The sequence below is a fragment of the Eulemur rufifrons genome, chromosome 9 (genome assembly GCF_041146395.1).
Source record: "Eulemur rufifrons isolate Redbay chromosome 9, OSU_ERuf_1, whole genome shotgun sequence".
Lineage (NCBI taxonomy): Eukaryota > Metazoa > Chordata > Mammalia > Primates > Lemuridae > Eulemur > Eulemur rufifrons.
In genome coordinates this window covers 19,159,312-19,184,670 of record NC_090991.1, presented here as the reverse complement: position 1 = coordinate 19,184,670, position 25,359 = coordinate 19,159,312, and the positions used below count along the sequence as shown (strand labels likewise).

Genomic DNA, 25,359 nt, shown 5'->3' with positions numbered 1-25,359 from the left:
GGCATCATCATAGCTCACAGCAACCTCAAACTCCTGGGCTCAAGTGATCCTCCTGCCTCAGCCTCCTGAGTAGCTGGGACTACAGGCACATGCCACTCCACCTGGCTAATTTTTCTATTATTTTGTAAAGACAGGGTCTCACTAATGTTGTTCAGGCTGGCCCTGAACTCCTGGCTTTAAGTGATCCTCCTGCCTCAGCCTCCCAAAGTGCTAGGGTTATAGGCATGAGCCACCACACTTGGCCTTTTTATTCTTTTAAAAAATTGCTCACAGCATTGTGGGGGAAGATAAGATAGAACCCATCATAATGTAACCCCCTAGGAGGTGCTGCCCACAAACCTCACAGTGGGAGCCTGGAGGAGGCAGAGAGCCTGGGGGCCTGGGAGAGGCGTGGAAGGGCCTTGGAGGAGGTGGTGGTTCTGCTGGCCCTACAGGATGGCGGAACTGAACACAGCAGATGTGGGGAACAGTGATTCAGGAAGGAGGGGCTCTGGCATGAGCCAAGGCAGGGAGGACAGTTGGGGAACCATCAGCTGCTCTGAATGGCTGGACAGCAGGGGGAGGCTAGTCGTGGGGGACAAACAGGGAGGACACTCTCCTCCGGTGGGTGGGGGTTTTAGTAGGGGCCCAACAAAGCAGGCTTGCAGTTTGGGAAGGTACAGAAGTTCCTGGTGCAGAGAAGGGGACAGAGAGGGGACCAGAGAGGAGATCTTCCAGGCCAATGGCAGGGCTTGCTTGATTCCACGTGGGGGCAGGTGAGGCTGACCTCCAGGTCCCGCCTCAAGGGTCTGGGTGGACAATCGTGACACCTGGGTGAGGAACACCCAGTAGGAGGGGGTGTGGAGGGTGAGGAGCCTGAGGGGCACCAGGTGGATTTTAGCTGGCTGGGGATGACACACCAGGGGCTTTCCCTGACCACAAATCTGTGTCCCCAGGGCTCTCAGACACAGGTCCCTCTCTAACCAGGCCGGGTGGCTGCCAAGAAAAGGTTTTTCTCCATTTGTTCTGACTAATGGCACCGCCCTGTCTCCAAGGATGGCAGTGGCAGTGCTGACTCCTCCCCACGGTGGCAGATGCAGGGAACCCGTCTGGGACGGGACATGGGGTGGCCCCTGGCTGAGCTCAAGGGAGAAGGCTCTGGCTTCAGTGACCAGGCCTCTGCACATCATGCCCCAGGGGCACCCTCTCTCGGCCGCCTGGCCAACACCAGGGCCCGCTGGGGCAGGTCAGGCCCCAGATGTGCTGCGAAGTCCAGAAGGGATTGGGCAGCTGGGTTACAGAAAGGAAGAACAGGAGCACGAAATGCCCTACTCACCCCTCGGGGTGGGAGGCAGGGCAAATACCCTCTCTGGGCTCCTCAAGGACCAGACCAGAGCTTCCCCGACACCCAAGTGCCACGAAACTCCTCAGCCTCTCATTTAACTGCAGATTCTGATTCCGAAGGTCTGGGGTGGGGCCTGAGACTGCCTTTCTAACCAGCTCCTGGGAGATGCTGTTGCTGGAGTGACGAGGTTCCAGCCGGCCTCTGAGGACCTCCCAGAATTCTGACGCAGGGGTCCAAGAGGGAGTCCAACCTGTGCATGTCCCTTGGAACTTTGGGGTGCCAGGGCAGGGAGGAAGATTGGGGGCGGGCCTATGGACATGTGGGTTAATCCCTCCTCAGGAAAGTGGGTGGTGAGGCCAAGGCAGTCCCTGCCTCTGGGGGGGTGACCTGGCCGTGGGGGCAGGGAGCTCACCCTGCAGGGGCCACCTGTCCCTGGACACTGTTTTTGCAGGGGAGGTGCAATGCTCAGAGCACCAAGGAGGGGTCGCTCGCTTGCATCCACCCCTGCCTCTGACCCTGCCGCTGACATCTCTGATTCTCAGAGTCGTGCGAGACGTGCTGCTCGCTCCAGGGCTCCGGTTGATTGTGGACTTGTTACTTAACGTTAAGTGGGGATGTCTGCTCATCAAAGGTGCAGGCCTACAGGTGCTGGAATGCTCCTGAGCTCAGGACCCTGCCTCTTCCAATCGATCCATCCCATCCCCCTCCACACCTGCCCAGCACCTGGGCACTGGCATACCAACTAAGCTCAAACCGAAATGCCTTCCCCCCAGCCCTGCAAATGGAGTCCAACCAGGGCATCTCACAGCCCTCCAGGGGACCGAGGTCTAGCTACAGGAAGAAAGCAGAAGATGGTGGCTCCAGACAGAAATTCCAATGTTGCTGCTGTAAACACAACAAGGTGGCAGGTGAGACAGGCTACTAGTTCTGGGAACCCCATTACGGAATTTCTAAACTAGGGAAAGGAGAGAAGCCGCCTTACTTTTCTCACACCTACCTTGAGACCCTGGCAAACCCCAACCTCTCTGAGCCTCCGGTTTTTCGCCTGGGAAATGGGGCAGGCAATACCCCCAACCTCATACTGTCACATGGAGATTAAAGGAGGTGGCGGATTTGAGAGCCCTTGACCATGGGCAAAACAGTGCACAGGGGCTTATCACTGACCCCTCTGCCGGCTTAAGGCTCCCGTGTGAACCAGACTCCTTCCCTGTTGCCCGGCAGGCGTCAGGCAGACACCTATGGTGGCTGTAGGGGAACAGGCCCATCTTTCCTCACAAGGATCTCAGGGGAGCTGCGCAGCCTGTGGCCCTGGCAGAGGGCCTGACCCCGCCTGCCCATCCACCCCACGGGATTCCCTGGTGTTTACTGCACATGTCCTGGGCCAGGCCCAGCCAGGGCTGGGGACGCCAAGAGGACCTCTCAGGCTCTGGGGCAGCAGAGACCTTCATGGCCCAGACCGTTCCCATGTTGTCACTGTGGGCAGGGCGGGGATTACAGGGGACCCAGAGAGGGTGAGCTCCTTGGCCCAGGTCACCAGGAGGACATTTCTTAGAGAGCATGAGGTGTCACATGAAATCAGTGTTCTGAGATCACTAAGTATGAGACACACGGAGCCCAAGTCAGAGTTCAGCTGGAGGCTTTCCCAGACTAGTGTGAGGCACAGGGCGGCGCCACTTCCAAACACGCTTGGCCACCGCACCTTCCCTCCCGCCCTCGGCGGGACACAGAGTGGGACGCTCTGCCCTGGGCACGGCCACCGTTAGACGGTTTCCATTACATGGGCCACTTCCACAGCAAAACCAGAATCCAGGTGAGAGGAGGGTGGCAGTGCATGTGGACACCTCTGGAGAATGCGGTCACCTCGCTCCACTCACCCCAGCCCCACAGCCACGAGCTCCTGGGGGCAGCTTCCAGCACTTACTGCACCCCCTGGGGAGGGGCAATTCCTGGACTGGCGGCTTCCACGTGGAGGAGAAGCTGGTGGGCTCGGCTACCCAGCCTGGCGGCAGCCCCCCCAGAGCCCCCACCCAGGGGAAGCACGCGGGCACAGGGGCTGCCGTGTCTCAGGCCCTCTGGCCCCCTCACTCTCTGCTGCAACTGTGCCTTCCCCTGGGAGGAAGCCCTGAGCGGCCGGCCCCCATCCGGCACCCCCAGCCAGCGGGAAATTCCCCAGGGCCCAGCCAGCAGGGTCAGGGGCGTCCAGGCATTTAGAGGGAGCCCTTTGCAGAGGCAAATTTCGTTTTCAGCCAGCGCAGCTGTAAAAGGCAGAGGCCAGAGGATAGTTTAAACCTCTTCCCAAAAGGAAGTGGATCGCAGGCCTGGGGTGGAGGGAGGAAGACCAGTGTGAGAGGGCCCCAGGCACCAGAAGGGACCGAGGCGCGTGGCACCTGCACACTTTCACCGCATTTACCCTCACGCCGGCCCTTGAAGGGAGGCTACTGGCCTCATTTAATAAACCAGAAAACCAAGGCTCAGGAGAGTCAGGAGACAGGAAAGCGCGGTGTGAGCCAGCGGCATTCCGACCCCAGAGCACAGGGAGGAGGGAGGAGGGAGAAGGGGAGATTCCCATCCTGGTCGGGCCAACACAGTTCTACAGGGCTGGCAGCCAGGGGGGCCCTGGAACCTGCATTCTCAAAGGCCTCCCCTGGAGATAGTGATGATGAAACCCGGGGAGGCGGATGCAGCCTGGGCGGCTGGAGGGCCTCACCCAGGCGGGGCGTGGCAGGGGTGGTCCTGACCCAGGGCCCCGGCATACGCCCCCTGAGGCTGGCGTCAGAGCAGCGAGGTGGTGGCGGTGGGACTATTCCCAGCAGCAACAGTGGAAACAGAAGGGCTGTGCCGTCACCCACAGCGGTCACAACCCCTCCCCGGCTGTGATCGGCCCCCCGTCGGCCCCCTCACCGGCCTGAGAGCTCGCTAGGGTAAGAGTAACAATGATGACAATGACAATGAGGCCCAATCGGTAACACTTATGAGCAGCCACTTGAGCCAGGCGCTGCTCTGTGCGCTTCACATGCATTAATCCATCCACACGTCACAAGCTCATGAAGCAGTTTCTATTATTGGCCGCATTTTACGGATAAGGAAACCGAGGCCAGAAGGTTAAGGACTTGCTAGAAAGTGACGGAGCCAGAATTAACAAGAGCTTGCCCTATTTTCTGCTATGCGACACCCCCTTTCAATTTACCCCTGCTGTATGTGCAGTGGCAGGTGCTTGTACGTGTTTCTCCACCATCATCATCGTCATCGTCACCCCCACACGGTGGCTGTAGCAGGCGCAGGAGCACAATCCCAGTGGCCCCTTGGACTTGGATGCTTATCCCTGCCCTCACCGAGAGCCCCAGATAGTCTATGACCAGTGCAGAACACCCTCCCTTAAATGTCCCTAAAGCCACAGAGTCCCCATAACAACGCCCCTGAAGAAAGTGCTTAGGACGCACCAGGTGTTGTGCTGAGCATCTGCCCTCACTCTCTCGGGAACCCTCACAATCACCCTGGGAGGGGAACGCTGTTGCAGCCCCATTTCACAGATGAGGCTCAAAGAAGTAAAGAGACCTATCCGTGGGCGCAGAGCCAGCAGATGGGAAGGCTGAACTCTGACCTATCCACACCCAGAATTTGGATCCTTGACCACAAAGCCCTCCTGCCTTCCAAACCTTCCTCTGGCAGCCTCCAGGAACAGAGAGGAACTTGCTCACAAATCACATGATTTCAGGGCAGAGCCCAGGCAGAACTAGGGCTCCTGGGATCTGGGCTGGTCCCCTTGCACTTCATTTATTCACTCAGTCATTCAAATAACACTGGCTGTGCCCTTGTTATGCACTGTATCCTGGGTGGGGTGCTGCAGGCACAGAGGTGCATAAACCCAGCCCTGTGTCCTCATCCTCGCAGTCTGCTTGCCAGAAAAGCCACAGGAATGAATGCTCTTCCCTCCTCCTGCAGGGCAAGGTGGGAATAGAGGGTCCCTGCCAGGCTAAGAGGCCAGGCTGTCCTGCACACCTGCAGCTTCTCTCCACCCAGCGTCATGTTGCCCCTCACCCGGTGGGTGCACCCTGACTTTCCTTTGGGAAAGTTGAACCATTCCCTGTAGTTTGGGTGGCCTGCCTCCGAGGACAGGCATCCGATCAGGCCTGGCCAATGAGAGAGGCACCGTTTCAAGCATAACTCTTTGCATCAACTGGGAAAATAGCAAGCATCATTAAAGCATTTAATAGATGTTGGGAAGACATTTGGTACAATTTACCATCTGGTCTTGAACAAAACTCTATCAAAAGGAGAACGGGGTGGGGGGAGGGGGTGGCCTTTATTAATATGCTAAAGGATATAAATCTAAACCCAAGCACCAACATGATACTTAATGGTAGTAAGCTACCGGTACTCCAACTTATAAAATAACAAACAAAGGGTGATGGGGTCCTGCCTGTGCCAGCCCCAACCTACTCTTACACCTCTTGGCTCCACCAACCGGGCGGGGACCACAGCAGGGGACAGGATCAACCTCAGTCCCACTGGCTGCTTCTGGCCACCCAGGACTATCTCTGTGGCTGTCTGTGCCCAGCAAGTTCCACCCCAGCCATCCTCCCCCGACCCACAGCCAGGACACCTGACTGCCTCTTGCCAGCCCCTTACCTCATTAGGCCACCACCTCCAGCAGCAATGCCAGCCCTGACCTTTGCAGGATTCACCCCTCCCTTTGGGACCATGTATGTAAGACCCTCCAGCACAGTGGCAGCCGAGGGACCTACCCAGGACTATTTTCCTTTACTTGCAGCTGGGCCCCAGGCCAATGTCCCTGCACGCTTCACTCCACGCCCTCCCAAGTCAGGGTGATCTCTCCTGGGCCCACCCCTGTTTAGTTCTAGAAATGCTGCCGGCTCCCATCTCGGAAGGAAAAGTAATTGGACTCATAAGAACAGAAAACATAACAAAATGATTACTTTTGAAGAGGATATGATGGCTTGCCTAGAAAATCCAAAGAAACCAACCGGAAAATTACTAGAATAAATGAGTTCATACCACTGGTGAGACAGGAGATAAAATTACACAAATCAATGGTATTCATACGTGCTGGTGACACGCAGCTAGAAAAAGATTCAATGGGAAAAAGTACTTCATCCTCAGTGTAACAAAACACATTAAATATTTAACATTAATTTAGTCTAATTGTAAGACATTTATTTTTAATGTTAATATTGTGCTCCTTTTGGAAGGACTAAATATAGTATATAGTAAAGATGGTAACACTCTAATAGATTTAACACAATACCAATTAAAGACACTGAAACATGTGTTACATACTTTGAAATCCATAAATAGTGAAGGATTTCAGAGATTTTTTTTAAAGGTAATAATGGTTGTCTTGACTCAATTAAAAAATATGTTATTCCAAGTAGTAATCAAAATGTTATAATGTCACATTAAAAACAAAGCAAGAAAAACCTTTGAGCATCAAAAAGAATAATGATGGCGATGGATTATAACACACTGGAAAGATGAGAAGCCACGAGTCCACAGTGACACTCAGAAAGGGGGTGAAGGAAAGACCTTCTTTACGGAACAATGTGCTGCGTAAAGAATGACAGAATTAGAAAAATCACCGTTTTGCAACCACCCACGCAATTTACACAGGTAAGGAACAGCAATGGATGCTAAAGCCATTGTGTGAACCAAGTGTTGATGCTCTCAAGGTATGATCCCACGGATCACTTAGTAATTACAAAGGGGGAACGTACCACTGTGTTGAAGAGATCAGGGGGACACCACCTTAACCAAGTGATCAAACTCAGCATCACCAAAAACGGAACAAATGCACATGATGTGGCTCCTTATGTGATGCTCTGAGGACACGCCATCACCTATCCTCGCCAAAAATGTTTACTCTGCATCTAACCTCGAGGAAACAGTCAGACCCACCCAGATTAGAGGACAGTCTACAGGACAACTGGCCCAGACTTGTCAGAAACGTCACTGTATGGCAACTGGGGAAGTTTGAGTGTGGACTGAATATTAGATGACATTGTTGAATTAATAAGAAGTCCTTGGGGGTGTCAATGGCGCTGAACTTGGTCAGGAAACTGCCCTTGTTCTTACTATGCTTGGAAGTATTTATGGGAGAAATGTCAAGATGTCTTCCACTTAGCTAAAATGGTTCAGCAAAACAAAATAACAAAACAGGAGCTCGATGGCAGAGAGACAGACAGACAGATAGGTATGGAGGTGGACAGGTAAGACATAGAGTGAAAAAAAAGCAAATGTGGCAAAATGTCAACGATTGGTGACTTCAGGTGCAGGGTGTCTGGGTCATACTCTTCTTTCAACTTTTCTGTTTGAATATTTACAAAATAAAGAGTGTGGAAAAAACCTGATTAATGGAATTTAGTTTTATTTTAGAAACAGATTCAAATTATTAACAGAACCTCATTATAAATTCCAAATGAGTAAAACTTAAATAAGACAGATATAATAGAAAGAAGAAATATTCAAATGTAAGAAAACTTTTGAGTCATAAAATATGATCAACAGAAAAAAGAAAGCAATAGAGCAAGAAAAAATGACCAACAGTACTGAAAAGATATGTAGAACTAATTTATTATTATTATTTTTGAGACGGGGTGCAGGGCTACAGTACAATGGCTTCATCATAGCTCACAGCAACCTCAAACTCTAGGGTTCAAGTGGATCCTCCTGCCTCAGCCTCCAGAGTAGCTGGGACTACAGGCACATGCTACTATGTCTGGCTAATTTTTCTATTTTTTGTAGAGACAGGGTCTTGCCCTGTTGCTCAAGCTGGTCTCGAACTCCTGATCTCAAGCGATCCTCCCTCCTTGGTGTCCCAAAGTGCTAGGATTACAGGTGTGAGCCACTGTGCCTGGCCTAGAACTGATTTTTAAAATATAAAAATTGAAATAAAAATTCCCCTGATAAGTGCTAAAAAAAAAGATGGATATGACAGTTTATGCAGAAGGAAATACCAAGAGTAAATAACAACATGGAAAAATGCAGTCTCATTAGCAATTAAAAATGAAAATGTAAACAAATTTGCAACACCATTACACACCTATTAAACTGGCAGAAACAAATTTAAAATAATACTTAGTGTTGACAGGGCCGTGGAGAAACAGGCACTGTCACGCCTGGGACAGGCGGGCTTTGCGGCAGGGGAGGGAGAGAGGAGGAGACAGGTGGGTTGAGAGAAACTGGAACATCCAGAGGCCCCAGAAGAGGTGGCCAGAAGCCCAAAAGCCACCACCTCTGGCTAGACGCGTGGGGCCTAGACACCCCCTCAGTGTCTAGGAAGAGGCAGCAGGCGACTCCTGGCAGTGCCCAGGGGTGCTGAGATGCCCACAGCAACGGCCAGTCCCCGAGTGCCTGGGCTGGGAGCAGAGCCCAGGGGACAGGCAGTGGCACTGAGGGAAAGGCCACCCAGCGTGGGGTGCCCAGGACTCCCTCATGACCTCAGCAGTAAGCCCGGCTCCAGATCACCATCCCCTACCCTCTGGACGGCCTCATCCGGGGAGCACCGCACCCCTTGGGCTATACCCCACTTGCGTCAGTGCCAGGGCTGGGCCCCCAGAGGCTGCTGGGGGGCCAGGGGGTGACCAGCTGGCCCAGGTACCCCACCAGGTGGCTGGGTTCAGTGAGCCGTGCTGGCAGAACAGAACACTGTGCGGACATTAACAGTGACGGGTGCCTGGGACATGGGCACAGCAAATACCATTAGGTGGAAAGGGGCCCAGACAGCTCGTGCTCACTGATCATAACCATGTGTGGTCACCGCACGGTCTGGCTGGGGTTTTACGGTATAGAAATTCAGCTCAGTGCTAGTTAGCTTTCTTTCCCTATGCAGGTGTTTAAATTTGTAAATCAACAACATTTGGTAGTTTTTTTGTTTTTAAAATAAAGAGCAGGTGCCAGACTTGCTCACATCTGTAGTCCTAGCACTCTGAGAGGCCGAGGCAGGAGGATTGCTTGAGGTCAGGAGTTCAAGACCAGCCTGAGCAAGAGCGAGACCCCCGTCTCTACTAAAGATAGAAAAATAAATGAGCCAGGTATCGCGCATATAGTCCCAGCTACTCACGAGGCTGAGGCAGGAGGATCAGGCCAGGAATTGAGCCCAGGAATTGAAGGCTGCAGTGAGCTATGACGACACCGCTGCACTCTGGCTGGGGTGACAGAACAAGACTCTGTCTCAAAAAAAATAAAAATAAAAAAAATAAAGAGCAGCTGCCCTTGGAGGGCTTCCGGAGAGCCAGGGCAGGCCCCGGAGCCATGTGACCTGGGATGGTGTGTGAATGCCCTACAGCTGACGGTCATCCTCACTCTGGGCTCGGCCCCATCACCCTGTCACCTGGGCGGGAATCATGGCAGATTCTGTGACGCCCTCTGGACCACCCAGATGCCGCCTTCTGACCTCCCCTTCTCTGCATCCTCGGGGTCCCCTCTGCTTGCCCCTGGACCAGGACAGGAGCCTCCCACCTTGGCCCCCTTTTCCCCACCCACATTACTGCTGGTGGGGGGAGGGATTGTCTAAAACACCACAGAGCCACGTCACCTCTCTACTTAAACCTCAATATTTTATGCCAACACCTATGGGACAAAATGCAGCCGCCACACCTAAGCTGCCTGGTCAGTCCCTTCCCCACCCTCTCTCCTCTCTCCCAGCAGGTGGACCTCTGCGTGGAGCCTGTCCTTTGGCACCCCCTCCTTCCTCTGCCCTCACAGACCTTGTCCCAGACAGCCCAGCCTCCCCTCTGGAAAGGCTTTCCCATCACACCCCAGCCACACCTGCGCAAGCCACCAGCCCCGCCCTTCCCGCAGGTGTGACCGAGGTTTCTCTCTGAGTCTGCACCCCCCCCCCCAACCCTGCCCACAGTAGGGAAGGAATCCTGTCATATTAAGGGTTTAACACACATTGCCAATATCCCCACTTTACAGATGAGGAGACTGAGGCACAGAGAAGTTAAGAAACTTCTCAGAGTCATGCAGTAATTTGCAGAGCTGATCTCAAACCAGGTGCACCTGCCGCCAGGGCCCCCCGGCTCCCAACCTCTTCCCTAAGGCACGGAGAGTCTGGGAGGGGCCGGCCTGAGCTGGGATGCTGCAGCGAGTGGGTGGAGAAGGGGCCGGAGAGCGGGAGTGGGCCTGGGCCAAGGCTGGCTGGGGCGAATGCAGCGCGGGCCAAGGATGCCGGAGCTGGGAGTGTGGTCAAGGCGCTGGCCGAGTGGCCAGTTTGAGACACAGAAGAACCAGCCTGTCCAGCCCCACCCCGTGCAGCCCAGGATTACAGCAGGGTGCCTGGCAGGAAACTGAGCAGCCAGAGAAACACCTGCCTCCTGGGGCCATTTAATCACCACTGGAACAGGAAGTGGTGCCAGCATAATTCAGGGCGTGGTTCGCTGGCAGCCTCCCTCTGCTCTGAAACCTCAGGTCCCGCTGGCACCTGATGCCCGCCACAGCAGCCGTCCCTCCCGCCTGGTGCCAGGCTGGCCCATGGGAGGGCCCTTGGCAGTGCCCACCTGCCCTGCAGGTCATGACCCTACTTCTGCTCCCCCCCAACCCAGATCCCCCTGGGCTCAGAAAGTCGGATGAAGCCTCGGATTTGGGGTGTCTCCACTGCCAGACTTCTGAAACTCAGCGCGCCATTCTCCCCATCCCCTGACTTCCTAAGGGCCTGGGACCCCCAAGTGCAGGCATCTAAGAAAGCAGCTTTAGAACCAGACAGACCTGGGTTCAAATCCCAGCTCCTCCACTTACTACAGGACCCTGGATGAGTCACTTCACCTCTCAGATCCTCCGGGGTGAAAGGGAACGAGAAATACAACAGCCAGCAAGCTGGTGACCGGGTCCTTGGTCTCCCTTTTCCTCTCTGTCCGTGGAAACTCCCCAGTGGCTGCAGGAGGAACTCTGGCCCTTGCACGAGGGAGCCCCGAGCCTTGGGCAGAGGTGCACTTCGTGGCCCGGGGCAGCCTGGACGCCTGCATGGGTCACAGAGCAGGAGGTGGGCTGACGAAGTGGAGCCATCAGTCCCCATGCCAGGTCACACAACACACATATAAAATCTCCAATCCTCAAAACAGTCCCACGCTAGAGGTATGAGCTCCACTTTCCAGATAGAAAACGCAGGTCCACCCCTCATAACGAGCACCTGTAAAAACAACCTGGGCTTTCGCTTCTTTCAGGAAGGACACAATGGCCTGTGCGGGAAGTGAGCAATGACACAAAAGCTAATTCCGCAGGGGCAGGAGGTGCTGCCAGGGGCGCTGCTGTCCCTCCAGAACTCACCCGAGCCAGGCAGAGCACCCCGCTCCTGAGCTCCCTGCAGGTCACCACCCCGCCCTGCTGCAGCCTGAGTCCTCACTCTCCCTGCCCTTCCTGGGCCGTCACCACATGGAGCCACTTGTCACTGTGCCAGTCCCCGTCCCCGGGTCTGTGCTTAGGCCTCATGCATGAGAGACGCTCAGGAAATGTTAGGCGGGGGTGGGCAGATGGGAGGCTGGGGAGGTGGGTGGGCAGAGCGAGCACCGACGGCGGTGGCTGGGCGGGTGACGGGCGCACAGATGACGGTGGCGACGCTGAAAGGGCAGCTGGACGGGGGAGTGGAGGCACAGATGGGGGCGCTGGGGAACGGGCAGGTGGATGCTGGGTGAACGGATGGAGGGTGGGATGGGCAGACGGAGCTCTAGGACAGGCCTCAGCTCGTGACGTGAGTGAGAACTCAGCCAGCGTCCTGCCGGGGCACAGAGGGCTTGCCCTGGGAGGCAGCGAGTCCCAGCTCTCGGCAGGGCCATTCTAGAGCGACATGACCACTGAACGGAACGTCCCATCTTACGACCTTTACACCTTTCTCAGTTTCTGTTTTGGTGCAAATCAGCCTTCTGTCTACGCTGTTCAGGTGCTGGCCTTAGACTGGAATCTGCCTGGGGACAGTGTCCACTACCAGCCCACGTGCATCAGCAAACACCTTGGGAGGAAGCTGGACTCTTCTCTGAGTTCTGTGCCTGTGAACTATGAGCCTTAGCTACCGTCTGGGCTGCGCCTGCTCCCCTCCCGACTGCCTTATACAAACCTCATCTGGGCTGCTGGCTCTGCTCGCCCTGCCCCAGGGCACAGAGCTATAGACGTGACCCCAGGGGTGGCAGGTTGCCGGGAATGGGTGGCCCTAAGGTATGGCTCCTGGGGGGCTTCCAAAGAGCAGAAGATGCTGGGGTGGGGAGACAGTCGGGCAGAAGGGTACCAGGAGCCCTAAGTCTCATTGAGGGGTGGCTCCAAACAGGATCCCTAGGCAGAGCCAGCAGTCTGGCCAGCAGCCCGTTCAAGTAGCTAACGGTGGCTCTGGCCAGGTCCTACCTGTGCGGGCAGGAGGCCGGGCAGCCCTCAGACTCGGCACCCCAGAAAGAAGACGGCAAGACAGGGCTGCAGCCTTGAAGACAGGGTGCCCAAGCCCACCCTGCTGAGGCCCTGGACCCCCAAACCCGGGCCTGGGTTTTAAAGGGGACCAAGTCCCACTTGACCAGGTTCCGAGCTTCTCCCTCACGTAAAGTTGTCTGTTGTGGGAGAAAGAGCCCAGGGTTTGCCAGGACCAGGCCGAGGCGCAGGCCTCAGACCTGTCGTCCCTGCGGGCGCCACCGCTGCACCTGGGTGTGGGGCTCACAGGCCAACGTGGAACTCCTGACTCCTCGAGCCACCCTCCCCTCCGCCTTCCCCAGCCAGCAGTGGCGGCCTGTCTCCACCTTCTCCCCTCTCGGCCACCACTTCCGATCGGCTCTGCCTTCCAGATCCAGCCGGTGCTCCACGGCTCCTCCCCGCTCCGGCCACAGCGTCCTCACCTGGATGAAGGAGCAGCCTCCTCCACGGTGGCCCTGCTGTTCCAGGCCCCTTCTGTCTCTCTGCCGAGAAGCAGCCAGGTCGGTCCTGCATGGACCTAAGTCACATCCTGACTCTCCTCTGCTCAGAACCTTCCGGGGTCTTCCGGCTCACTCCGGGTTAAGCCAAAGCCCCTGGGGAGGCCCCACGGAGATGGCCCCTCCCTGCTCTCCGCCCACAGAGCCTTCAGCCCCCAGGCAGGCTCCTCCTCCCAGACCACCCTCCCCAGGGATCCCCATGCTGGGCTGGGCCTGCCTGGCCATCTACGACATCGCTCTAAGGTTTTGGCTTCCGTGCCCTGTGTCCTCCTAGCACATGCCACCGGCTGTATTACTTTTTTATCACTTTTCCTGTCTCCTTTCTAGCCACCCCCAACAGAACATGAGCTCCTAGTCCCTCCTGTTTCCGGGGCCTGGGACAGTGCTGCACATAGTAGGTGCACACAATGTTATCAGAATAAAATTTTTTAAACCTGGAAACACGTACTGGGGGGTATATATAAGGGGTAGTTCCATAAAAACCACTCTGTAAAAATTTCGGGGCGTGCACCCAATAATTTGTGGGTTGTGGGAGGACAGCAGCTGCCCAGGCAGGACACGCACCATTTCCAGGCCAGTGGACATTTTCCCTCCCTCCTGCCCAGACCCGCTCGGCTCAGCTCTGTCAATCCCAGCCAGCTGTCAGGTCCCCTTCTGTGCTATCCCTGGTGGGACTGCTCAGGGCCGGGGTGGGGATGACCGCTGGGTGGGCCCAAGGGGCCTCGGCAGCAGGAGGCCCCCAGTACACGCTCCAGGGCCCAGGGAGAACCCCTCCCACGAACCCCTCCCAAACGGACCCTGTCCATACGGGCCTATGAACACCAGTGTTCTTGCCTGCACCAAGGTGCACGGGGTGCGGCGCCAGTCGAGGGGGTCCAGATATCCAGGCGTTTGGTGCCCACCAGGCCCTCACACCCGCCCCACACCTGCACTTCCCTCCAAGGCAGAGTGGACCGGGGTGGTGGAGGCCTTGCCCAAGGGAATGGGAGTGGCTTCTCAGCCAGGTACACCCCAGGTTCCTGGGCTCCCCCTTCCTGCCCGGCCCCCAGCCACAGGCCAAGCGTCCTCCCTCCGCCCTGTCCTTTCCTCTCCTTTGCCTCCTCTTTGGTTTTCTTCCCAACCCTGGGTAAAGTCCCTGCACTTCAGAGTCAGGACCAGGGCTTGAAGCCCCTCTGCCTGCCCAGCCTGGGGACCCACCTGTGAAAGGCGGAAAGTCCCACTTCACAGGCTGAATGAAGGTCCCCAAGGGGATCCTGGGGAGGCTTTGCGGTTCTCCACGCACTGACACTCCTCCCAAGGCACGTCCTGCTGTTTGGAAGATCTGCTTCTTCCCCCCAACCCGGGTCCACACGTCCCCCATTCAGGTCTCACCAATCCAAAGACTACGCCTACCCCCCAGGAACACCCCCCCACCACCCGGCACTTCCTCCTTCTCTAGAACTCCCGTGTCCTGGGAACGAGGCCATAACTCAGCGAGGTTTTGCTAAATGCATTCAGGCTGCGTCAAGAGTGTCTGACAAGACGGACAAGTCCCAGTGGGCTTCCCTTACACGCCTGTCCCTCCTCCCAGCACAGCCAGACCGGGGCGCAGGCACGGAGGCCAGAGCGTGTTGCGTGTCTCAGCTAGGGCTCAGTGCCTCATGCTCATCCTCTGACCCCAAGGGACCACAGCCTTGACCTCCAACCCCAGGAGCACGGGGGGTGCCCCAGAAACACAGGAAACAGAAGGTCCCTCTGGGCCCACTCTTGTCCTGCTCCCCCCACGGGTCACGGGCACCCCCACCTTTCCTGCCAGGCTCAGAGCACGTGGAGGGACCTGTTCTCAAAAGAGCGCCCTTAAATCCCGCCATGCAGGAGTGGCTCACTGGGCTCGCAGGCCCTGTCTATTCTGCACCCGCCACTGCCCGAGCCAGGATGGTCTTCCTCTCTTACTATCTGTCACAGTCTCTAGAGGCATCCTCCTGCCCCCGATCTTGCTCCTCTGTCCCCTGTTCTCAAACACACACCTGATCTTGGCCACTGGGTCTTCCACTGGCCACAGGGAACGGCTGATCCGGCCCTGCCTTCCCCTCCAGCCTCCCTCCCGCCACAGATGTGGGAGACATGGTTGTTCCCTCCAAGCAGCCAATCCCCTCTCCTTCTGAGCAGAACCAGCGTTAGTTCCGGGTTCTCCTGCCCTTGGAAGCCCGGGTACCTCAGAAGATGGTGACCCCAGCCCCAGGGCTGGCTCCTGACTGGCCTCGGCCCATCCTAGCACCCCAATCCCTGTGCCAGTGCAAGCGCCCAAGCTTCAGCCAAGTGGTGCCGGCAATTCCCCATGGCGGTCATTAGTCCAGAGGGGACCTGACGACTCAGGTGAGGAGCCCACTCAGGAGCATGACTTCATCTCTCTCTGCGAACAAGGAGGCACTAGCTGCCCTAGTTGCTTCATATCTGGGGCAGCTGCAAAGAAGTGGGGAATTATAGACTAGTCTCAAGTTAGCTAAAGCTGAGTTATTTCTCCCAAATAATTCATAACACCCTTCTGGAAGCTGCAAGAGGAGCTAGAACACCAGAGACTGGCCCCAGATCTTGACCTCAATCCCTAGCAAATCCTCAGCCCAGACAGCCTCTTAAAGATGCTCGCAAGTGTTCAGCAAATAATAATAGCACCAACAGCGCAGCAGCAGTTCTGATGTGGTGCCTACTCTGTGCAGATACTGGACTCAGCCCTGTGTAGGTATGGACTCATTCAAGCCCATGGAATGGGGACTCCTTATCCCCACTGAATGGATGAATAAACAAAGGCCTAGAGAGGCCAGGAATAAAAGCAATACATCAGAAGCCAACGCGGGCTCAGGGTATTGAGCCATCACTCTGCGTACTTGTTGGAGCCCTGCTCGCACTCCATTGCAGACTTCCAAGGTCAGGGCAGTAGTGTCCCCACACCCCATCTTTGCATTTTTCAAAAGGAATGTTTTCATCACACTTTACTGTCTTCTCTTTTCTGCTATGATTCCTAGGTCAATAAATCAGGGGAATATCAGGCCTGATCTAATACATATATAACATTATTCTTAACAAAAGTCCATACTTTGTTCAGACTTTCTTAGTTTTACCTACTGTCCTCCTCTTGTTCTAGGATCTGTCCAGGACACCATATGACATTTAGTCATCAGGTCTCCTTGGGCTCTGGCTGGCTGTGACAGTTTCTCAGACAGTCCTTGTTTTGGATGACCTTGACAATGTTAAGGAGGACCGATCAGGTATTGTGTAAAAGTCTCTCAGCTGGGATTTGTCTGATGTTTTTCTCACGGCCAGACTGGGGTTATGGGTTTTGGGATGAAGGCCATGGAGGCAAAGCTCGAAGCTTATGACATCGCATCAAGGCTGCACACCAGCAACATGACCTGCACCGACGACGCTGACCTTGACCACCTTCTGAGATGGTGTTTGTCAGGATTTCCACTGCAAAGTTGCTCTTTCCAAACTACTCTTTCGAAGGAAGTCACTATGCACATCTCATACTTAAGGGGTGGGGAGTTATGCTTCACCTCCTCGATGGGGGAATTATCTACATAAATTATTTAGCTTTCTTCTATATAAGAGATTTTCCTATTATTTATTCATTTGTTAATTAGTCATTCATCCAATCATTTATATATATACATATTTTATTATGGCCTTGTGGAGATTTGTTTCACACTTTGCAATCTAGTGTATTTTGGTTTCTGCAAAGCATTTGGTCCTGGTGTCGCTGGTATTGTGGGGGTAGGTGGTGAACCGTGAATAATTCTCCACCCGAGAGTACCAAGGAATTGGGAAATCATTGTTGCCACCTGATTTCTAAATAAATGAAACAGCAAACTGTCAGAGTGCATGTTTTTTAACGCATTTATGAACTCGGTGGGCAGTGAGTGGGGGATGCAACATGTCTTTCGTGGGGTCCCGGTAAACACAGCGAGCAGAACCGCCCCTACAAGTGCCTCCCGGCCCTGTCCGTGGTCCTGCCCTGCCTTTGTAACAGCCTCGTGGATTCAGACACCCAGAGCACTGCTGCCCCAGCCCGCAGGCAGCATAGCGTCTCAGAGGGACAGAGATAGGAGCTTAAATTCTCCCTCTCAACTGATACAATGACATGAAATGAACAAGATGAAATTTAACAGGGATCAAGGTCAAGTAACAGGGCTTAGATTCAAGAAATTATTGACAAACAACAGGCCTGATCTCTTCAACAAGTCAGGATCGTTAAAAGAAAAAAAGAAACAGGAATTATGTTAGACCGAAGGGCCACAACCACCAGGCACACCTGCACAGTCCCGCAGAGGAAACTGATTTAAACAAAACAGCAAACACAGACATTTTGAGATCAAACAGAGAAATCTGAAAAAGGTCAGCATATTCAATGAGGTGAAAATTTACCGAAGCAGAAAAGTGATGACCATTTACTGGAAAAAAATTAGGTTACCAAACGGTATGCACAGTATGATCTCATTTCATGGAGAAAATCTACACATAAGCATAGACACAGCTTTGGGAGCATCGGACAAAAGTGTCACAGAAAGGCTCATGGGAAGACGGGACACAATACTTTTGTTTTTGCTTGTCCATATTCTAATTTTCCGCTGTGCACATAAACTGCTTGGGTAATAATATAAGATTATGTTTTAAAAAGAAAGAAACCACTGACCCTCCCCTCAGGCTAGCGGATCCCTGGCTTGGCATAGGTTCCTAAAACAGATCTCTAGAGGTTTCAGGGGACAGAAACAGTATTACTATGAATGGACAGTGTGGTGCACCATTAAAAGGCAGCCCCACCCTGAGCCATGTGCACGTGTACAGGGTCCTGGGGCTGGAACAGTCCTAGGGGTCTCCGGGTCCAGCCCCTTCACGTTATTACTAGCAAAACTGAGTCACAGAATTAGTCCATGGCAGCTCCAGGGACAGAAGCCAGAGGTTTTGCCTCTGCTGGGTCGTATGGAAATGGTTCAAGGCTTCAGGAAAAGGGAGAAGGGAAGATGGCAGAGAGTGGGTAGGAAGGAGTGAAGGGGCAGGAATGTTGTTTTCGAATATGTAAAGTCTGCTACGTAGAAGAGAGACTCACGTGAGTCCCTGTGCAGAACTGTGATGACTAAGTGACAAGCAGTTTCGTCTCTGGAGCGTGTGAGGGAGAGGGCTCTATTGAGAGGAGCTGTCCAGCCTGAGGCTAAGATGGTGAGGCTTGTGGGGCACGTGGCCGGGGCAGTGGCCTCCTGCCAGGGGCTGCTGGGAAGCCCTTCCCAGCACTGAAGCTCTGTGGTTCTGGAACCCCAGGTTTCAGCCAGAGCTGGGTGGCTCTTTTACCCCACCTGCAGCCTGTGTCCTGAGAGGGCTAGGCCACCCCCATACTAGGGGTCTGCTCAGCCTGCCCCAGATGGGAGCCACTGGCAAAAGGGAGGGCTCGGTTAGCCCTGGTGGAAAGAGAAGGGTCATGGGGGCAGCAGGAAACGCCCCTGAGCAAAGCCCGGCAGAGGGGGAGGGTGGGCTCCAACAGGAACTGCGGTGGTGAACTTCCCGGGACAGGGCACCTAAGTTCTCAAACCTGACACCTGCCCCACGCTCTTCCACCTACTGCTCGCTGGACTCTCAGGTCCCGGCCATGCCCAGGTGCCCATGCAGAGATGATTATCTATTATCTACCGCTTGTCAGGTGACAGGGAGGCACGGGCCCAACCTGGCCATCATCCAGCTTCTCTCATGTTCTAAAATGCTAGGCCTGACCGGTCCCCGGAACAGAATGCCAGCAGTGCCCATTTGAGGCCCACGGCCCCAGGCTCCCCATGCAGGGCCTGAGGCCTTAGGTGGGTGGCCTTGGAAACCCACTACTCAGGGCTTCGGTCCCCAGGAGAAAATCCGACCACCTCCGAGTGGGCAGGAGCATGAGGGTAGGGGACGCTCTCCCAGCAACCCTCTGCCAGTGGCAGCCCTGTCCTCCTGCCAGTGGCAGTAAGAGGACACTATTGGGCATTTATTAATGTTGCTCTGCCCACCCCACTGGCAGCACCGATTGTTAACTGGTAACAGCCCTGCTAGCAGCCCACATAACTCCTGCTTTCCCCAGATAGACGTGGCCCCACCACAGGAAAGCACTCTGCTCAGCTACCACGCGCCAAGCTTGGCTCCGGCACCGCCGCCAGCCGCCAGCCAGGCCTGCCCATCAGAGCCCGAATGGGAGGTCACCAGGCTCTGGGCAGAGACTCCAGGATGGCCCCAAGCAGACACCTCCTGCGTTCCAGGCGGGATCGGCACAGTCAGGGTGCCAAGGCTGCAGAGCAACCCTGCCTGTCCCTTCCACCCCTTGGCGAGGCCCAGATGTACACAGACCCCTGCATCTCGGTCTGCGCAGGGTGGGTGGGGTGCGGGGTCCTGAGGCTAGATTCTGACAGCCTCCCTGGCCCGGCACCATCGTGGGTTCCCAGACCGCTCAGAGGGCCCCGCACTGCCGGCGAGGGAAGGTGGGCACAGAGGCCACCCTGGGCGTGACGCGTGACGCTCCCGGCACGGGCGCTATGGGTGCGGAGCGAGGGTCCGGCTGGGCAGGGGACACCCCGGGGTCCGAGGTCCTCAGCTGCGGCGGAAGGAAGGATGGCACGGGCGGGATTTCTCCCGGGAGGAGAGCCACCGCCTGGGGCTTGCGGCGCGGGGAGGCTTGTCCCGGGCGTGCAGTGACCGGCAGGGGAGCTGGGGGAGGGGGACGGGGCAGGGTCGCGAGTGGCGGGGGAGGCCGCGGCCCGCTTACCTCCTCGCCCTGGCCGAAGCGCAGTCCGAGCGCCGCGACGCGCTCCACGCGCAGGAAGCCGTCGGGGTCGCGGCCGCACACCTCGAACACCTCGCGCAGGCGGCGCACGGAGCGCAGCAGAGCCGCGGGGGCGCCCGCCCAGCCCGCGCCGCCCGCCATCCGCGCCGGCCCCGCAGCTAGCCCGAGCCCCGCGCCGCCCGCCGCGGCCGCCGCCGCCCGCCCTGCGCCGCCGCCGCCATCGCCGCCGCCGCGCGCCCTCCGGGGCCGCCCGGGTCTGCGACGCGCAGCCTCCGCCCGGTGGCGGCGGCGGCCGATCCGTGTCAGCAGCGGCGCCGCAGCCCCCGCCGCGGCGGGCGGGGGCGGGGCGGGGCGGGGGAGGGGCGGCGGCGGCGGCGGCGGGGACGCTGCAGACAAAAGGAGCCGCCCGCGCGGGGCCGGCGGTGGGGGCGCGCCGCGAAAGCCGCGTCCGCCGCGGCCTCAGTTTCCCCCGGCGTCACCGCGCCCGCCTCCTCCCCTGGGAGGCCGGGAGGGTGGGCGCCCGCGGCGACACGGTGCGCAGCAAGTGGCCGGAAATTCAGAGCTGACCCAGGGCGCCGCCCTCCTTGGAGAATTCCGTTTTGAGGTCTGAGCCCCGGACCCCCTGCGCCGCGCCCGGCAGCCCCTCCTCGGCCGTCAGTCCCCCTGCCCTGCGCTCGGCCCGCCCTCACCGTGCTCTTTGTGGGTCCCTGGCGCGCACTGAGCGCTCGGTATGTTCCCGGCGCTTCCTACGTTCGTTCGTGGTCGATGACTACATTCATCTCTGGGAAAGCCAGACCCAGAGAGGCTGGACTGCTTACCCGAGGCCACACAGCTTGTGAGAGGGAGGCCAGGATTCATACCCAGATCTGAATGGCTCTAGACTCTTCTTACCCTTCTCTGTGCTGCTTCGGAAGGAGCAGTCTCCAGGCACCCCTGTGTGGCATTAGGGGGGCCACACACTCCTCCCCGGCGTCACTGTGGACTGTGGGGCCACCCTGGGGCCGGGGAAGGGCCCCAGCCTGACCAGGCACCCTGAGGCAGGGGAGGTAAAGAGACCGGGGTCTGCAAGGAGGAAGGAAAGCAAGGCTCTGCCACCGGGCTGCGGGTTGCAGGGCCCAGGGCCACCCAAGGCCTTGGGGAAGTTCCCTCGGTTCCCCTGGGTCCCCACCTTGTCACACCTCCCTGACAGCCCTGCTCGCCCAGGCTAAGTCCAGGGCAGACTCTCCACCCTGAGTGCTGGCTGCAGCCTCTGGGCTGGGACCTTGACCTTCTCCCAGTGGTGCTCAGCTGAGCCTCTGCCCCAGCTTGTCATGCTGACTCCCAGCCCAACTTCGGGGCCCTGCTCCCTCCCCTCTCTGCACCCCCCTGCTGAGGACTGCAGGTTCCTTGTGGCGATGACTGCCCGAGACCCAAAAACCAGCCATGGCCAAGCCCACTCCCACTTATGCTTTCTCGCTTGGCATAGAGGTTTCTTCCTCCAGGAAGCCTTCCCTGATGGCACCATATTTTACCTCCTAGTCTGAGTTCTTGGCCCCTCTTCCAGATGCCCACTTAGTTCTGTAAGTGTCTGGTGGGGTGCCCATCTCCCCCACCATATTGGGAAACAGGGCAAGATATGTCTTAATCACCTTCATGCGATCTCCAGCCAAGAGCCAGCCCAGAGGAAGCCCCTGCCCGGAGGAGATGGGCCCCATCACGTGCAGGAGCCAAGAGCAGGGTAGCAGGCCAGACTGGGAGTCCAGGGTGTGCTGGTTCTGCACGTGGACTGAGGGGCCTCCCCATTCTGGTCCCCAGTTTCTACCTCTATGCTCTTCCTCTCAACCCCAAATATATCCTGTGCAGGGACCGCCACGTGGTTGCTCTGATAGTGGGCCAGCCCCCTGCTCTGCAGCCCTGGCTCCAGGGGCAATCCTGGCCTCTAGCTGCCCTTTCTCTGTTGACACTTTGATTCCTCTGGAAGCCATGCAAGGCAGTACCTCTTGGGAGGAGGGAGTTGTGAGTTTGAAGATGGAGAGTCCATAAAGGTGGAAAGCAGGAAGGGGGGGCCGTGGGGTTGGGGTGTTCTGGGAAGAGGGTGAGCATCTCTGCGAGCTGGCTGCCCCCCAGCAAGACACTAACGTTTCTGAGTCTCAGATTCCTCCTCTGAGGAAATAGGGGTTGTCTTTCGTCTCTTACAGGGCAACTGAAGGCTGAGCAATCCTGCTTCCCTCCCGCCTGCCCTGGGAAATGGAGGAGGAAGTGGAGAGTGAAGAGGAGGGAAGATGGAGGGGCTTGGCTGCTGGAGGTCCAGCAAGCCCCCTGGCAGGGAGGTAGGGAGTGGAAGCTGGGGGCTGCGCTGCCCCCACCCTGATCCAAGGTCAGCTGGTGCCCATTTGCTCTCACCCCAGAGGCTCCGCACAGAGAGATGTGCAGGAGCCGGTGCTGCCCCCTGGTGGGAGCTGAAGAAATGGCCGTCAGCTCTGCCTGGCACTGCATCCCCCCAAATGGGACCAGGGAAGCTGGGAGACCTCACCCGCCTTAGCTGGCAGAGGTGGGGGCCTCAGACCCGAGTGTGATCAACTCTCAGGTGTACCAAGCCAGAAGCCCACAACCAGATTTGCAGTTCTTCTCCCCAAAGACAGGATCACGCCAAATTCAAAAGTCCCTTCCCAGGGAGCCCTCCTGCCCCTCCGACTCTCCTTGGCGAGGTCCCTCTGCAGTTTTACCTCTGTTGGCTGAGGTTTGAAGGATGCCTGCCTCCTTCCCCAGATGTGGGCTTGGCACTGGGTCTCTTGCTTCCTGCTGTGCTGCTGGGACCAGCACAGCACATCACAGGCAGCTCTCTGGGTTTGTCACATTGTGGTTACTGAACACCTGTGCGGTGCCAGGTATGCCGGGGGTGGGGGGGGATAGAGAAAGGGGAGCAGCCACGCCCCTGCCCTTGCTGAACCTGATGGGCTAGTCACGGCACAGTGTGGTCTACACTGAGGTCCGAGGCTCTGGGAGCCCAGAGAGCCTGCTGAGTGCCTATCCAAAGGTCCCTCAAAGGTGGTGTGTTTTACAGGAGGTGGACCTGGGACAGGCCCCCAGGGCTCCCAGCACATTGATCTGAGAGTTCCAAGTGCAGCCCCGCGCAGATGTGGCAGGCGGATACCGTGCCAGGGCCCACTGCAGGGCTGGGAGTCCCAGGGTGGAGGGGGTTACCCCAGGGAGGCCCCTGCTGGTGGAGGCTGGGAGCCTCCCTTCTGCCCTCTTCTTCCGCCAGGTGGCCTCTGATTCTCCAGGTGACTTCCAACAGCTGCAGCAGCCTCAGAAGGCTGGGAATACTCTGGGAAATACACATGGAAGGGGCAGTTGGGATTCCAGCCCATTCTCTAGGAACAGACACCTTTGGCCGGGTCCCTCCCCCATGCTGAAAACCCCACTGGCTGAGCTGGCTCCATGCAGGGTCTTTACACATTCTTACCTGTCCTCATCCCTGTCTGGGAGCAGCCAAGCTCCCTCCTGCCTCCCTCTGCCTAGGGGAGGGGGGTTCACTCTTCCCCTTCCCCCATTCTACTTCCTGTGTCCAATTCCTGTCTTTATTCAGTGGAAGTGGCACTTCCTACGGGAAGCCTTCCATGACCACACCCTCCTCACTGCCTTGACTCTCCCCTGTGTAAAGAGGCCAGACCGTGGAGCCCACTGAGGAGGCGGGGCTGAGGCTGTGGTCAGTAGGTTAGTACCTGTATGCAAATGTCACAACAGTGCCACTCGGCAGTGAGTGGTCGCTGTTGTCCCTGTGACGATCCTTACCACATTTTACTCCTGTTATCTAACACAAGAGCATCTGAGAAACAGGTATGAAAGGTCACAGGAGTGACCATGAGGTCCTTGAGGGCAGGGGCCGTGTCCATTTCTCTTGATTTCTCGAGCTCCCAGCTCCTAGCACGATGCCCCAGACCAACACAACTAGTGAAGGAATAAATTAAGGACTGGACAAATGCGGTGTATTAAGCCAAACAAATGCGTCCCCCCTCCACACCCTGACCTGGGCCAGGCACTGTGGTTCAGGCCTGTAATCCCAGCACTTTGGGAGGCTGAAGCAGGAGGATCGCTAGAGCCCAGGAGTTCGAGACCAGCCTGTGTGTCAGCATGGAGCAGTTTAGAACAGTCTAAAAGGGGAACAGATCTGCATTTTCATCTCTGGGCCTTGACTTCATCGTCCATGTTGTCTGGAAATGGGGCAGGATTCACAGTTTCTTCCTGCTCACAACCTGCTATGTTTTTTTAAGGCCATGAATAATTGTCACTTTGGAGGTGAGTAAGGTGGTGTGAACTTATTTTCCTTCTTCGTCTGTCCCGTCTGTCCTGTCTGTCCCAAAATACACCTCGGTCAGCAGAGACAGAGAGGCTCATGCTTGCGGCCACAGCCAGGGCAGCCTGGGGAGTGCCGGACCCTGGTGGGACGGGGGCACCCCTGGGGCGCAGGAGGGCGTCCGGACCTCACTCTTCCTCTGCTGCGTGAGCTCTTGTTGTGAGGTTCTCTGACCCTCAGAAGCAGGGCCAGCTGATTGCTAAAGTTCCTTGCAGGATTCTAAGAGGAAAAGCCAAAACCTTACTTACTCTACCCAGCTGGGCTCCACATTTCTTCATCAGCTGCAGAAATGGCCCCTGAAAGTAGCTTCCGGGCAGGGCACCAGCATTCACCTCCCGGCTCCTCACTGTTTAGGACGCAGCATGCAACCCAGGGTGAGGGTCTCACCTCCCACCCACAGTCCACGCCACAGAGATGAGCACATTGCAGTTTCCAGCCTTCTCTGCTGCCCCCTTCTGCCTAAAAGAAAGACGCCTAATTTCTCAGGATGGGCAGCAAGCAGGAAGGCTGTTACAGTCTGATGCCCTTTGTTCTGTCAGGCATGGCAGAACAGTAAGACCGTCTACCGCACGCAGGTACACATTACCCAGCACTTACGACATCCCATGCATTGTGTGGCACAGACTCCAAGACAGCGACTCAGCATGGGATTGACCAATGCAATGCCAGCCTGCTTTGCACGTGCTGTTCCCTCTCACTGGGTTTGTCCTCCCCCATCCCCCAGTCATCCTGCAAATGCCACCCCCTCCGAGAAGCCTTCCCTGAGTTAGATGCCCTCACTGCTCTGCTGCACTTCGGGCAGACTCTCCTAGAATGTTTTCGTGATGCACTGGGATGCCCTGCCCACCCACGGCCCCTGCCCTGGCCAGGACACCAGGCCCTCTTCTCAGGGCTGACGGGATGGGTGAAGAGGAGGATGAAGGAAGTGCCGTCAGAGTGTAGGAGAACAGGGATGGGGAGCAGGTGCCTGGAAGCCCAAAACATGGAGAAAATGACTGCATTGCAGTTAAGTGTGCACACCCTT

At 56.7% G+C, this 25,359-nt stretch overlaps 1 protein-coding gene across 1 annotated transcript in view; it reads right to left on the bottom strand.

Moving 5' to 3' along the window:
- Positions 1 to 20,140, bottom strand: part of RAB11FIP4 (RAB11 family interacting protein 4) — a 110,457-nt gene extending 90,317 nt beyond the window's left edge. Inside the window, exon 1 of the mRNA XM_069482260.1 lies at positions 19,982 to 20,140. Within this exon, the coding sequence (XP_069338361.1) occupies positions 19,982 to 20,140 (159 nt within the window). The remainder of the gene's footprint in view (positions 1 to 19,981) is intronic.
- Between the last annotated feature and the right edge of the window lie 5,219 nt (positions 20,141 to 25,359).